The following is a 16,744-nucleotide window of genomic DNA, read 5'->3' as shown; positions in this document are numbered from 1 at the left end:
GAAGAAGGAGACAGATCCAGTCTCCGAAACGTCGTGGTCTTTTGTCTTTTACATACCAGACGATGGATAATAAACCAAAAGAAGTACAGTATACACCATCGTCAGAATCCTTTCAAGTCTACTTAATTTTACCTTAATGTGCAAGTAAATTAAGCTCAAATTGAAAAATAGTTCAAAGTTGTTTCATAAATGCATTTGATCCTAGGCTTATGAATGGGTTATGTTTCAAAGCGCCTTCATAAGTAGAACAAATCTTATACAAAATCTTACTTTCTCCCATAAGAAATTATGGGAGGCAGTAGCTAAATACCTAAGCTTATGAACAAAGCATATTTAACCTATTATATACTATTTCATTTTCCTTGTAAATGAATATTAAAGAGTACATTGTTCATTAATTGACAAGAAAGTAGACAAGACTAAATAAATTAGAATGTGTGTGAATTGTTCTCATGTTTGTTGAATGTGTGGATGTTTTTAACATACTCATTGTATATCGAGGACCAGATGTCTCTGGACTAGTTTTATTGTGTTAGTCACATAATTTATTCATCCGTAATTTACACACTGTTACATTTAGACAAAACATTTTGCGAAGAGGATTATATAATGAATTTTTACCCTTGATGTAGTTTGTAAAGATGCATAAATTTTACAGTAAGCAGAAAAAGATTAAATGGGTTATAGTACTTTACCCTTTAAGTGCATTTTCCACAGTAATTATACGTTGGTTGAAGTTCCATCAATGGTCATTTTCATATAATTGTTAGTGAATGAATTGCATGGTGGAAACGAAAAGTGTGTTGTTTCAATGTATTAATCTTTAGTCTCATTTTCCACAAAAAATTATTGATCATTCATAATTTTATCAAGTGGGAGTTTTTGTATGTATTCATTGAGGAATTGCTTAATGGAGTTCATAGGCACAAACTTCAGTACTGTAGCATTTTATTGAACTGTAATAGTCAATATATGTAATTATACTCTGAAAATTAGTACAGTAAAGCCTCACTAATCTGTACACTTCTTTTTTATGTATGCATTTTATTTATGCAGCATGAAAATTTTACTAAAATGAGAATTTAAAGATACAATTTCACTTTCTGTCAGTTTAAGCGAGTATCAAAATACATATACAGTATCTATGGTCGACAAAGTGGCGCTGGGGCAGGTTTTCTCCGAGTACTTCGGTTTCCCCTGCCAGTCTTCATTCCACCAGTTGCTCCACAATCACCCTCACCTATCATCATCTGGGGCTGGTACAATAGGTCAGAAGTGGCCACAGTACAAGCAAGGGACTTAGTACCACCCCAATAGCACTAAAAAAACATATACAGGGTGTCCCAGGAGGAATGGACCAAACTTCGGGAGGGTGTTCCTTATGTTAAAGTATGCCGATATAACCCAAAACACCTATGTCCAAAGTTGAACGGTTACGGAGATAATGGCCCGAGAAAAGTGTGGTCTTCTAGCGGGTCTACGGACTATACCTATCAGCTGAGAGGCCTTATCTATGTTTGTCCTTGAGTGCCGTGATTCACCCTAGCCGTACTAACGTAGTTGGCTATATCAGAACGCGCAGTCAGCACGTTACGTCAGCGATTGCCATTCATGTGTCATGTATAGTGCCTGGAAACCCTAAGGACAATTATGACATGGCAAGCGAGTATTTTGTACTTCAATTTTATGGCTTCATGTCACTCACAAGTTAGTTTGATGTTACGTACATTATTAACATTACAGAATCCACATATTCCTGCCGGTTTTAATATGTATTTTGTAATCAACAAGTGTGCAACGCCGGTCAAAGTTTGACACTTCTCTGGCCATTATCTCCGTAACCGTTCAACTTTGGACATAGGTGTTTTGGGTTATATCGTCATACTTTAACATAAGGAACACCCTCCCGAAGTTTGGTCCATTCCTCCTGGGACACTCTATATATATAGAGTACTGTATATATATATTGTACTGTAAACAATACAATTATGTACTGTAATTTGGATTTTTTGCTAATTGGACCACCCCTTAGCCATTTTAATGCAAATTAATTATGTACTTTTTACAGTTTACACTCTCAGCTTTCAGATATTTTTTATTGTGTAAATTATGTGAATAAATACTGTAATGTTTATATTGGTATTATCCAACTTTTTGGGGTCAGGTTCCCAGTACAAGACATCAAGAGTCACATGATGGACATTCGCACTGCAGATGGCAGCATAGTTAAGATCAGCACCCCAGGAAATGGAGACCAGGAGCTAACTAAGACATTGGGCGTGGAGATGGTTCAGAACATGTACAAGGTACTGCAGATGCTTGTGCAGAAGCAAGAGTATCATACTCTTATTTAATTCTTTAAGCCTGAATAAAATGATGATTCACGATTGTGAAGCTACTGGATTTCTTTGAGTCCCTTAATTTCTTAGTTGCACAAACGTTGGAAGAAAAGCTGTATCTTCATAGGATTTGGCAATCTCGCAGTAGTGCTTACGAAGAGTTACAGCTTATGGGATATAATGCCACATAGTCCGTTGAAAGCCATCCGACGTTTCGGAGGAATGTGTGTTGACATTTAGTCAAGTACAAAGCATTATATCCCAGCAGATAGAACTCTTCAACCTCTATCTTCATAAATATTTTGTTTAGGTGTATAAACTAAACACTGCATGAAAGAGCATAGATCTCACAACCTATATATATGAGAATTATGATCTGCTTGTGCAGAATGGTTGTGATAAAATAGGTTTTCATTTCAGAATATAATAAAATTTCCCATAATTTTTGCCAGTACCAGATATTTCATAGTTCAGAAAGAGGCAAAAAGGTGAAGTTGTCCCCATGCTTAATTAAGCACCACAACATGAAGATGTTAGAGGGAGAAGAGGTATAGCTCCACCGTCCGTGATCTTTGCACTAGATGAAGGTGAGTGGTCAGCGTCATGCCCTGGCTGCTTTAGTGCCCTGAAGAAATTCGATGCTAGTGGAAGAGGAGGCTATGTGGACTCCAGAGCCTGTCTGGATGTTGTGGAGAAAGAAAACTGCCTTGCCATTGCTGGGAATCAGACACCGGCTGTCCAGTCCGTAGCTCGTATCAACTAAGCTCTCCCAACTTCTGTTCTGTATTTCAGTAACAGATAAAAGCAGTGTAAATACATATATGTGATTTGCAGCATCTTATCATCTTATCATGCCTTTTTGATATGCTCATTGCTCTTTTGCAGTAAAGAGTTTAGATGCCGTCCCGTCACTTGAGTTATCACACACTGATACGCAACACGCACTATGTTTAGCTTACTGTGGCAAGGTCACTGTTTTTGCATCGTTCGTTACAAGAACTTGGCAGGAATGATCGACACTGACACCCAAAACATTGCACAAAATTACTGCAGGGTTCCTATGCAAATCCATGTGACACATTTACTAGTGGCTATGTGGATGTGTACAAATTGTTTTAGTGTGCCACATTCCGTAATATAGTAGAGTACACAGTATAGAGTAACATTTTGTGCATAATCCAGATGGGTACAGTAGTCTTCATAATCAGAGGTTGCGTGATCCCAAGTTATTTTGTTGGGTGGACATGAAAATTGGTCAGTACATAGACCTTCCATTTGTTCTTCAAAATATGGCCTCTGAGTCCTGTGACTCAATATTATTTGGCTTGTTCTGTCCCCTTGTGTTGTACTGTACCTCAACAGTTTATATTCTGCTTACAGACATCATTAAACAGTGCTGGGGTGAAGAACTAAATACATTTTATGGTGCTGTCTCTGTATTTTTCGGAGAAATGACAACTCTGTGCTGTGAATAGGAATGACATCAGTGGGCACAATTTCTTCCTGATTATCTACCTATGGTTTATTTAGCAGTACTCTCAGTACTGTTAAATACACTCTCTCAGTGTACATCTACATGGTGCCACATCCCAGAAGACTGCTTTCTTCATAGTCACCACTGTGAAAACCTCAAATCTTACATAGTTCAGGCTGTATAGTGTTGAATGGTATGTATGTATGTATGCGGGATAGACGTTCTCGGCCCTTGCACCGTTACCTACAGTGGTCTATTGTGCTTTGAATGGTAGGACCATTAGTGAATAACTATTTGGAAAGCATATGGAAGGGATTGGCCATGGCCTGATTTGAAATACTGTTCTCCCATTTACATGGAAGGACTGAGGAAAGCCATGAATATCGGTCATGATAGCCATTATGTAGGTACATATCAGGGACTTGCCAAATACAGTTTGGGAAAAATACAGGCTGTATGATGTAATGTGTATTCTGTAATATAAAGTCACTTTAAATTTTTCTTCCTTGTTTTTCCAGGTGAACGTGGAGGACATCAATCAGTTGCTAGCGTACCATGAGGTATTTGGAAAGCTGCAGAATGAAATGGCAGTGGCAGCTGGAACTGTGACTGCAGGTGCAGTTCTGCAGAGTCCAGGAGGTGTCAAATCATCCTGCAGTGAGGTTGGTGGCGCAGGAGGAAGCAATACAGCCACAGCAAGCACTGCCACATCCCCTGCTACCACAGCTGTTATCACAGCACCAGGCACTCACATCTGTGACATATGCAGCAAGATCTTTCCTTTCCGGTATCAACTTATAGTCCATCGGCGCTATCACACAGAGCGCAAACCCTTCACTTGTCAGGTATGTACTTCACATACCTACAGGGATGTTTGAACTTGTTTACATTATTCATACTTCATGTATAACCTGAACTGGAATTATGTGGTATTTGGAAGATCTTGTCTAATGGTATGTTGTCTCTCAATGTGTAGTTATGTGTGATGACTTTATTACTTGGTATAAGGTAATGATTATTATAAAGAGTGAATTCAGTTGACATACGAATTATCCAAGTGCTTTATTTACAGTTATGTTCAGGTTCATGTATGTTGTCTGACACTGAACCTTGGGGTGACTTACCTAAGTTCTCATTGTGACTGAAGGAAAATTTGTTATGATGAAGAAGGTTACATCTGACATTTCATGACATTTCTAGTGATAAGTTTGATGCCAAGGCTTGTCAACCAAATGGTTAGAACTGCTGTGTGTGACAGCATTGTTGGTGGCATCATATTCAAGCCAGCGTCCACAAAGTGAATAGTCATATATTGATAGGTTCTTGAATTCAGGAGGTTGTGTTATCAGCTTCTAAATCCAGGATTGCAGCGGGCTTTGCAGATCATGATGACAGTGGAATGCTACATTGTCTTGGCGGAAAATGACACTGCGTTTTGGAAATGCTCATTGTTTCTGGAGTTTTGGGACATAATTTGGATGCATTTATTCTAAGATCTTTGAATTTAAAATAGTTTAATGGTAGTCATAATGTGTATATTATTAACAATCTTCAAGTGCATACAATCCCATCTACCACTTCTACACTACATGTTTCGGCAGTATGCTGCCATCTTCAGGTGTATCGATCCGTCAACCATTTCACTGCTTGCCTTTATATGTCCATTTACAAACAATACTAAATTTGTGTATGTCCCCACATAACAATAAAGTTCATGTATTTAAAACTTGTTAAAACTTATTATCCTATACGTCAACACAAATTTTAAAAATATGAGGTATAGGACAATAAGTTTTAACAAGTTTTAAATACATGAACTTTATTGTTATGTGGGGACATACACAAATTTAGTATTGTTTGTAAATGGACATATAAAGGCAAGCAGTGAAATGGTTGACGGATCGATACACCTGAAGATGGCAGCATACTGCCGAAACATGTAGTGTAGAAGTGGTAGATGGGATTGTATGCACTTGAAGACTGTTAATACATACACATTATGAATATGAATCAGTGCAACAGGACGCTAAAATACAACATATTTTAATAGTAGGTTAATAATATGTAGAATTTGATGTTCTCACAGTTGTGGTTATGAAGAGTTTCAACTTCTTGGATATAACGCGATGTAGTCAATTGAAAGTCAACCATTGTCTTGGAGGAGCACGTCACCCCCATCTTCAGGGTCAAAGGGTAAGCCAAGCAAGAAACCAACATGGGGCAGGCAGCAAGCAGTGCAATCAGCTTGCCAAAATTTTATTTTATGTAGGAAACAGGAGGGCACTTGTTCTGCTTGCTACCTGGTTTACACTGGTTTCTTGCTTGGCTTATTCTTTGACCCTGAAGATGGAGGCAACATGTTCCTCTGAAATGCCAGTTGACTCTCAGGCCCCGTGTACATGAGCGCAGAAAGTACGTCCATTGCAATGAACGTACTTTATGACAGACGTTGCTGAGGACACCACACAGTTGCAGAATGCGGTGCATAGCTTTTTGTCTGCATTGGAGCCAGAAGAAAGCGTAGCATTCACCCCTCTCATTTATTTCTACAACGGACGCATTTTGTGCACTCGTGTGACCCCAGCCTCAGTGGACTACATGTTATAACCCAGCAAGTGCTGTGATATGAGTGTGTATGCATTCACATATGTGAAAAGTATGTTGTGTTGTTACCTGTGTTAGCTAATAACTTTATTACCCTTCCTTTTAAGGTTTGTGGAAAAGCATTCACATGTGCAGCTGAGCTGAGCCGGCACGGTAAATGTCACCTTGGCGGTAGCATGTACACATGTGCAGTGTGTTTTCATGTATTTGCCAATGCCGCAAGTCTTGAGCGGCACATGAAACGGCACGCAACAGACAAACCGTATGGATGCACAGTTTGTGGCAAGTCATTTGCACGTAAAGAACACTTAGACAACCATACACGTTGTCATACGGGTGAGACACCATATCGTTGCCAGTACTGTGCCAAAACGTTTACTCGTAAAGAACACATGGTGAATCACGTGCGCAAACATACTGGTGAAACACCTCACCGATGCGATATATGCAAGAAGTCTTTCACACGAAAGGAGCACTTTATGAATCATGTCATGTGGCACACAGGCGAGACACCACATGCTTGTCAGGTATGTATGGTTTAATAAAGAGGTAGCTAAATTGTCATAGAAATAAATTACTTGTTGAAGTTGTAACCAAGAAATCACCTTATTAAACTAATTATTAGATATTCTTGAGGGCTGATGGCTTTTACATCGTCATGAAATATTTAAGGTCCATAACTGTATTACACTGTAGAATGCTTTAATAATTTTTATGTTTAAGTTTGGGTGTAATTTTGGTTCTGGAAGTGAAATTATTAACAGACTAAAAATTTTTCGTTTATGTAGGACACAAATCTGCATTCGTTTTTTAAGTTATCAGATATGACTTTTCATTTCTCATATACCTTTATCATGTAAGGTACTTTATGGAACTGGTTTCTGATTACTGAGGATTACAAGCATGGAGAATTTTATGCGCTTAAATCGTCGAAGTGTATGTGTATGATCGATGTGATTCGCAGGAAACCAGAATGAGGACCATGAATCGCTGATGATGGAACTTAGTATCAGATAATTTTTGTGATGTGTGAAGTTGAAGAAACAAAAAAAAAATCGTAGGATGTACAAAGTTTGACTTCCTTCATTGTGATGGTTCATAAGCTACTGCGTAAGAATTGTGAAGCATGTAACACGATATTTTCAATACTGCATAGTTCTGTAGGCTGGTACAGTTTATTGTAGCAGTCTATATTGTTGAATATCAATTGATAACTTTTAATTGGAGATGTAACTGATCGTATTAGAAACCAAAAGGCAGAACAAATTTCTCTTTTTAATTCTTACAGATCGTCTTCCTGCATGCCAGTGTCCAGATAAAAATGTTTCCTTTATAGGAAGTTCCCTACATACAGAATATTTTGTTGGCAAACAGTATGCACGCAATAACACATCCATGGAGAATCTGATTTTCACTGGATCATTGTTTGTAGCAATATGATGTGAATGTTTTTCTCATATCTCCAACTTGTGTTGTAATATTATGCTTGTTTTTAATATGTTGTTGTATGTTCTGTTCCTTTTCTGTATATGTGTGACATGGAAGGCAGTCCAAATGAGTTCCAATATATTAATCTTGTCCACTTTCCTTTGAGCCATTAATTATTACAATTGAGAGTGGGTACATCCATGTTCTCTGACATTGTTATCGTCACAGATTATTATACGTAAGTAAAGTAAACGTATCCCTGTAACAGGCCGTGGAGGCCCGCAGGGTTGTGAGATGTTGAGGTTTCCACATTTTCTAGACAATTGGCTCATAGATGGCGGCAAGCAATACACGCCTTTACCACCAAGAATATTCCTGGTACTCATTTCTGTTAAGAGTCGACCCCAGGGCCATAGCGCGGCTGGAAGAATTAGGTCAATTGAAAGAAATCTAATGACCTCATCAGGACTTGAACCTGTGACCTTCCGGCTTGTAGCATAGTGCCTCAACCAACTATGCTACTGCATGCCCCTGATTATTATAAGTAACTTGTTTATTCTCTTGGCCTTAAACAGTTTTATGGGACAGCGAGACTGAAGAAAGTGGAAGTGTTGCGAGGGAGGTGGGAATTTGCATAAAGAAGTAAATATTATCAGATTTATGAAATTAAAAGGAATGATATGGGCAGGGCATGTGGCCCAAAAGGGATATGAGAAATATGTAAAAAAAGGAAAGAGACTAGTTGAGGACTTGGGCATACATGGGAGGGCCATGTTAAGGTGCTAGTTCAAGAAATAGGATGAGAGAACATGAACCAAATTCATTAGGTTCAGGATAAGGTTAAGTGATGGGCTGTTGTAAACACAGTAATGAGCAAGGCCCAGATTTTGATGACATGTCATCTTTTTTTCCTGGTATCCTATTCGATGCACGTAAATATATAAATCACGGAGATGAGCTGCTGGTTACAGAAATGTAACGTTTATGTGTCATTTTTTGTCATTTTAAAGTTTTTAGGTAATTTTTCCACATTTGGGGTAATTTTTCGGTAAATTTTTGGACTTTTAAGGGTATTTTTGTCATTTTATCCATTTTAGGGAATTTTTCTTCGTATGTTTTCAGAAATGTGAATAATATGCAAGTAAGTGTTCTTTCTCTTTCTCCTGACTCTACAAAGGCAGCCTGCAGTTGCACCCCAAATACCTGTTACCACAGTTGAAACATTATGCAGCATTTCTCGAATTCTGACAGGATAGTCCTTCAGCACTTTCAGTATTGAAGAGGAACTTAATGCTAGTGATTTGGCACACTTCAAGTATGCTCCCATTGTGTCTGCAGATGTGTAAAGGAGTTTCTCAGAGTACAAGAATGTGCTGTCAGACAGTAAGCGTTCACTCACCTTCGAATATCTCCGCATGTTGACTGTCATCTATTGCAATTCTGAATAAGGTGGCACTTAAATACTGGAATATATACCATATATGTACATTTGATAAGCGTTTCAAAAAGGGGGAAAAAATTGTGTTAAAATATTTAACTTCAAATTCAATCACATATTGCTTAATTTTCAACATAAAAATGAGGAAGAACGTTTGATTCACAGTGTTAATAAAGATTAAAAATACATTTTAAAACAATTAGTAGATTTTCCATGACATGATACATTTTAGGTCTTTTTTAACTTTTAGATCATTTTTCTGGATTTTTCGGTCATTTTTCTGGATTTTTTTGTTCAGCTTCCCAAGAAGTTAGGAAAAGGTTTTTGTGCCAGAATATTTAGATTTGAATTATTGTTCCCTTGCAGCAAGACATCCATGACTTGAAAACTGCAGTGAGCACACCTCGTATTTCCATAAGGTGGTGTGTTGCATGTACATAAGGCGTACTTAAATATAATTGTTCGCTATATGATTCTGAATATTTCTGAAGATATTACGGAAGACATCAGTATTTTCAGATTTTTAATGCTTTTGTAGCTGGTCCATGTCTTGGTCACATTTGTTTAATTTTGTAGTAACACGAAAATAATCAGAATTTAGTTTGTGGGAAAATATGAACTGCAGTGAGGATAAGGACCAAGCCTATTTAATGCTAAGTGGTGATTTTTCCTTGCATTCAAGAATCATCATTCAAAAACAGTTGTTTTAGCTGTCTTGTCCGGTCCCACTTCATCGGGAATAAATATGATACATTTGTCATAAAATATACCTTGGTCACATTTTTCCATATTTCTTTTAATGCACAATTAATAAAACCCCTCTCTTTCTTAATCCATATTACATAATTTCTGTAGGTGATTTAGTACTGATATGTGGACTGTGGAATAAGATATCTCACTCTCATCTTCAGAATGAAATGTTGAATGGGAAAATTTAACCTAGACACCATGTTATATCCAGCAGAAACCTTTCTAGAGATTGGGATTTTGTTGTATTTATTTGAGTTCACTTTTTGAGTAAAGGACTTGCTCTTGTTATGTCACATCTAGTAACATTCATCATGCATAAATCGTGTAGCATGTAGTTTGAAAGAAAGTGATTAAACATACTAGCAACAGTTGCTGTAGAGATACATGGTTCAGAGGTAATCAAATCCTGATTACCATTGACAGTCAAGAAAATGTTAAATTTCTTAAACAACAAAAATATAGTATTTTAAGAAGTGGTGTTCCCATATTAGTGCCTAATATAAAGTAAGATTTTAGCATTATTTTCGTATGAATAAGTAAATGTCTCTTGTACTGACTTTTCTGTGCAGGGTTGGCAAGATGTTTAACAGGTGTCAGAGGATCACACAGATTATAGAGTTGTTGTAATGTATGGTATATTTAAATGATATTTTGTGTGTGACATTCCATCCAATTGTGAACTTTGATTGTTTACAGGTATGTGGTAAGAAGTATACACGTAAGGAGCATCTTGCAAACCACATGCGCTCACACACCAATGATACACCTTTCCGCTGTGAAATATGTGGAAAGAGTTTTACTCGTAAGGAGCACTTCACAAATCACATCATGTGGCATACAGGAGAAACACCTCACCGTTGTGACTTTTGCTCTAAGACATTTACTCGTAAGGAACACCTTCTCAACCATGTGCGCCAGCATACAGGAGAGTCCCCTCACCGTTGTGGTTTTTGCTCCAAGTCATTCACTCGCAAGGAGCATCTTATTAATCATGTACGACAGCATACAGGTGAGACACCATTCCGCTGTCAGTATTGCCCCAAAGCATTCACTCGAAAGGACCATCTGGTGAATCATGTGCGTCAGCACACAGGCGAATCCCCCCATAAGTGCCAGTACTGCACCAAATCCTTCACCCGAAAGGAGCATTTGACCAATCATGTACGACAACATACAGGCGAGTCTCCACACAGATGCCATTTCTGTTCCAAATCTTTTACACGCAAGGAGCACTTGACGAATCATGTGCGCATCCACACAGGTGATTCTCCACACCGCTGTGAGTTCTGCAGCAAAACATTTACTCGCAAAGAACATTTGACTAATCACCTGCGCCAGCATACAGGAGAGACTCCCCATTGCTGCAATGTTTGCTCGAAACCATTCACCCGCAAAGAGCACCTGATCAATCACATGCGATGTCATACTGGTGAACGTCCATTTAGTTGCTCGGAGTGTGGCAAGGCATTCCCACTCAAGGGTAATCTGCTTTTCCACCAGCGTTCTCACAACAAAGGGGCAGCAGCTGAACGACCATTTCGTTGTGACCTCTGTCCAAAGGACTTCATGTGTAAGGGACATCTTGTTTCACATCGGCGCTCACATTCAGGAGACCGCCCACATGCCTGCCCAGACTGTGGAAAAACCTTTGTTGAGAAGGGCAACATGCTTCGTCACCTGCGTAAACATGTGGCTGAAGGAGGGGGTGCAGGTGCAGCTCAGCCACAGCCACCTCCACAGGGACATCACCAGAATCCTGCTGTGGCAGGACATGGAGTTGTGGTTCCAACTACACATCATCTCCAACACCATCCTCCGCCGCCGCCTCTACAGCCGCATCCCACACATACTGCTGTGGTTGTTCCCACGCCTAATGGAGTTCTGACTTCATTCTGAGGGACAAATCTCTGACTGCTCTCTACTCGTTTCGACATTACCGTTAGCTAGCTCATATGTAGCACTTGTGTTCAGGATCGTCTCCTGCTGTTTTTGCTGATCTGCTTAGTGCAGTGTGATATGTTAGTCAGAACGTGCAGCATATGGATGGGAGTGGTCTCATATGTTCTGTACTTGCAGTGGGTGTAAGTCTTGGCCAGTGTTGCAGTCTCCACCAACTCCCATTTGTTTTTAGTCCTTACATAGATGAACATGGCCCTGCTGCTGCAGTGGGAAAACAAAGAGAAAAGGGAAAGTGAAAAAGATCTATATATATATATATACTTTTTGAACCTTGCCATACAAGTGAATTATAACTTCTATTATATCTGTACAGAAGTAGAGTTTATTATTAATGTTTAAAATCAATTTTACACATAGACGATCATTTCTTTCATGTTATATGAAAGCTAGATATTGTACATATGATATACAAATGCAGAAATATATTGTATTCTATCTAGGCAAAATGAGAAAGAATAATTTAAGAAACTAAATAATTTTAAAAATAATTATATGATATGGAAACATCTTCACACCATTACATTTCCAAGTGCTGTATTTCTAAAAATAGTATTATTATGTTATGATGGAATTTTGATGCTGTTCTCTAGGCAGTAGGTAGCGTTAGTGCATGCTGCTGCGATGAATCATCGAACTAGTTTAGTGCCATGATCACCACACTGTGTGCTGTGCTATCATCATCAATCTCTTCTAATGTATCTATGTGTGTGTGAAGTGTGAATGTGTGCATTGTGTTTTGCTGTTGTGCTTCATACCATGGCTTGGAGAAGGGAGGTGATAATCAGAATGGGAAGCTTGGCAGTTTACGTACTACCTTTCGTTATTTTCAGTATAGAATAATTGACCTCAGGAGAGTATGATATCCCCACATAATGTGTGTTGCTCCTTAGTCCTTACTTGTCCCCTTGCTTTTGCTGAAGTCTAATCAATGTTCTTTACAGGGCAATGATTGTACAGGATTTGGATTTATACAAGGCTGAAATGGATAACATTCAGAAACAGTTTCAGTGCTTCTTAATGTTTCGATCTGCACCATTTGTCTTCAGATTTATTTTCGAACACAAATCAACTATTTGGAAGCGTTCATTTGGGGTCTATTCTACCAGACTTGTTCCTTGTTTTGTGTAGTACAGTACTTATAGTAGGTTGGTATAGTTAGTTCAACCATAGTTAATGTGAATGGAGGAGTACACTGTGATACTTCACAGCTGTGTGAATTAAAAATTTATATCTTTCAGTAAAACAGGGCTAGAATTGTGCATTCTGACATGGCTTCAGACAGTCTGTGATCTGAAATTGGCCCATTGTCAGAGTTTTATATGTATTAAATCTAATCAAGACACTTAACTTGGTTTATTCATTAGTTTCAGCAGATAATTTTCTCAACATTGGCCTCATGGGTCTCCATGTATGAGCTGAATGCTCTCAAGCTTGGTTTTGGAATGATTTTTTGTTAGAAGTCTTTCTTTTGCTCTTTGAAATACCTTTTGTATGTGTGTTGGGTGACAGTTTGGCACTTGACATTTCTTCTCTAGTACTGCATTGTTAGTAACAAATTATAAAAGCCAAAATATATAGATTGTTTTCAGTATAAAAAAGCTGAAGTTTTGATTACTTAGATGATCCTCATTTTTTTATCTTTATTCTTTGCATCCTGTTGTGTTATAGAATCACAGTACTCGGGCTGACTGCACAAAGGTGACTTTACTGTAAAATAAAAGAGTTGACAGTGTGAGAATTCATTTATTAATCCTGATACTATTGTATGTTTTATTTTTAGGCCTTAATTTATTAATCCTGTTACTGTTATATGTTTTATTTTTTAGGCCTTGATTATATTTCTTTTTCTAGATCTTTATAATATTTTCTGTCTTCGGGTAATTTTAATGGTTAGTCATAAATTTCAAATATTAATTACCACTTACATAACAAGCAGCAGGAAGTATATAATTTGATTAGACCATGAAGGTAATATGAGGGCTTCCCGTTCTGGTTTCTTCTCCTAGTCTTACCCAGGTAGACATTATGCAAACATCTGTTGGAATTCTGTTGTCATAAGCCAAACATTTGGACAACTACAGTGGGAAGAAATTTTACACTGTATCTTATGGAAAGATGATTTAGGAAGTAAAGTTTTTTTAATAAAATAGAGGAATGTGTGTGTATATATATATCAGTCATTAAGTTTAGTTGGAGTGGCAAATGCACACAAGTGATGCAGTCTTGTGAGCATGAGCTAGTCAGATCAGCTTCATGGCAGCTTCTTACCTGGTTCCTCTTGATCTGGTATGTGTTGATGGCGGTTGTTTTCACACAACTTTGATTTTTGCACTTCAGCACTTGCAGATACAGGAGCACTTCATGTTGCAACCTCCACTAAGACAATAGATCTTGAATTGTTCCATTCCAGTTTCAAGCTACCAAGAGTGAGTGTTAGTATGAGCGCATTGAGAACAAGAAAACAAAAGCTTTATTTTTTATTAGTAGGTAACGTGTGAGAATTGCAAGGCAGTGACCTGCAACATTATTATGATGATAGCTTATACTGTATGAAAAATAAAACTTTGCACTGACATCTTATTTGGCAGTAAAATGAAAGACTTACTTTCATGTTTCTATGAGTGCATATGTAGAGATCTGTAACAGATGCATATATTTTCTGTTTAAGTTTTAGAATTGTGTGGTTTGTGCTGAATTGGGATACATGTTTTGGGACAACTGTACAGGAAACAGTACCTTTGAGTTAGTTATAGAACTATATATATATATGATATTGTTGATCCCAGAAATCTGAAAGAGTATAAAGTTGGAAGCAATTGCAGTGGAAAAAAGGTCCAATGAAAATAGAAATTTTCTTAAAATGTAAGGTGTCATAAAAATATTATTATTGAAATGTTGAATACTTGTGAAGTAGAGTGCATTGGTTGGTTGATAGAATGAGGCTAACTCAGTTCTGTAAAAGAAATTCCAACATTATTAGAAGCCCCATGCTTAGTTACACATTTGAATAATACTACAGTTTTTTTTTATATTACTGTTGAAAAGACAGAATTTATGGGGTTCACATATATGACTACATGTGTAGTTTCATGTATTATGTATTTACTTTGTATTCTGGTTCTCATGCCTTCATTTGCTGGCCAACTACTCTAGTCATCATGCGTGAACAGAAACTGTGACTTCTATTTACAAGATTGCTCTGATTCAGTCATGTGTATTATATGCCCTTGTATTCTGCTCAGTTTTGTGATGTAACAGTTTCAGTACTGGTACACATATTTGTTAAATTTTTAACAGTGGTGGTGGCAGCAGGGATGCAGACAAAACAGGCTTGTGTTTCTTGCACCAGAATTAGGAAAACAGAGGAAATGTTCAGTCACCATGTTTTTAATTTGAACAGGGAATATATAGGAACTTAATAATCACATTACTTGCCCTAGAATATAAGGTACTTACAAATTCAAGCTACTACTTTCCAACTTTGCATACATTCCTGTAGTGCTGTAGTAAATTGTGCTTTTAATTTGTAATATATCAGTTACAGTTTTTGTTACAGTCACCGTATGGTCTGTTTTTTGGACCTGGGAAGTATTTGTTGAGGCATAAACTTTATTTAACTTTTTTATGGTGTCCAGTTGCTATAAATGAAATTGTTATTTTGAGAGATACCATATTTGGATATGGCGGTCAAGATCTAAGAAGAAAAGACTTCTTTGACAAAGGTCTCATATTTGAGATTGGCCAGAGGCAGTGCAGACTTCTTCTTAGTTCATATGCCAAGAAGTAATAACAATATTATTACTTAATTTAGTTACCTGAAAATCAGATACCATTATTTTATGTATTATGTGTGAAATACCTTGAATTTTACATCAAATTTATATTTACTTTAATGTAAACCTTTGAGAACATTATCACTTAATTTTAACAGGCATAGACAGTTACAGGATTAATGAAATAATTTTCAGGAATATTTTTGTTTCTCTGCATTTGTTATTAGTAGGGTTAAACGTATTATTTTAAATTATGTAAATAATTTATATAATTATTGAATGTATTATCAATTAATTATACAGTATGTAATTCAGTTTTCTGTTTCCCTGATGATGCAGCCTGGACCACTTGGTCAAAATGTAAAATTAGCCAAGTTCGACAGATCTTTTCTGATCTAAGCAGAACAGCAGTGATGTGATGAAAAGAGTGTGAGGGGAAGTGAATGTGGAATTTAAAAACAATTTCAGTTGGTACATATTATTGGAATAATAAATACAAACATCAATAAAGATGTATTTAATTACCATACAAAAACAGTAAATACTTTGTTTGTGATGCTCTGTGTTCTTTCCACAAGATGCATAAAGTGAAAACACAGTGGGAGTGCCTGCATGTCTCATCTCAGAAAGAACTACATTATTCTCTGTTAAATTTGGAGTACTAGAAGTTTAATTTTGGTCCTGTATAACTCCCACTTTTAAACATCTGATGTATTTTGTATTCAGAACCATCTGGAAGAGATACTTTATCGCTGTTCCTTTTCAACTTTGTGTTGGGAAATGCCATTAGGAAGGTTCAGAAGATGCCTTCTGATAATGTTAATTTCTTCCTTCATTCATCATCATCATCATTATAAACTTTGTAGAGTCATGTTGTTAAGGCTTGTTCCTATGAATCCCAATATGATATTGGTATCTTCATTATCACTTTGATCGTGCTGAATTTTGGCAAGAGAATTGTTTTGGAAGGTTACCTCTT

At 37.2% G+C, this 16,744-nt stretch overlaps 1 protein-coding gene across 1 annotated transcript in view; it reads left to right on the top strand.

Annotated features, from left to right (window-relative positions):
* The window catches only part of LOC111873117 (zinc finger protein 665), a 35,476-nt gene extending 19,201 nt beyond the window's left edge, over positions 1-16,275 (top strand). The window contains exons 8-11 of the mRNA XM_023867544.2: positions 2,165-2,306; positions 4,332-4,658; positions 6,525-6,944; positions 10,730-16,275. Of these exons, the coding sequence (XP_023723312.1) occupies positions 2,165-2,306; positions 4,332-4,658; positions 6,525-6,944; positions 10,730-11,929 (2,089 nt within the window). The 3' untranslated portion in view covers positions 11,930-16,275. The remainder of the gene's footprint in view (positions 1-2,164; positions 2,307-4,331; positions 4,659-6,524; positions 6,945-10,729) is intronic.
* The last annotated feature ends 469 nt before the right edge of the window (positions 16,276-16,744 follow it).

This window comes from Cryptotermes secundus, unplaced genomic scaffold (assembly GCF_002891405.2).
Source record: "Cryptotermes secundus unplaced genomic scaffold, Csec_1.0 scaffold246, whole genome shotgun sequence".
NCBI lineage: Eukaryota > Metazoa > Arthropoda > Insecta > Blattodea > Kalotermitidae > Cryptotermes > Cryptotermes secundus.
This window is presented reverse-complemented; position numbering and strand designations above follow the sequence as displayed.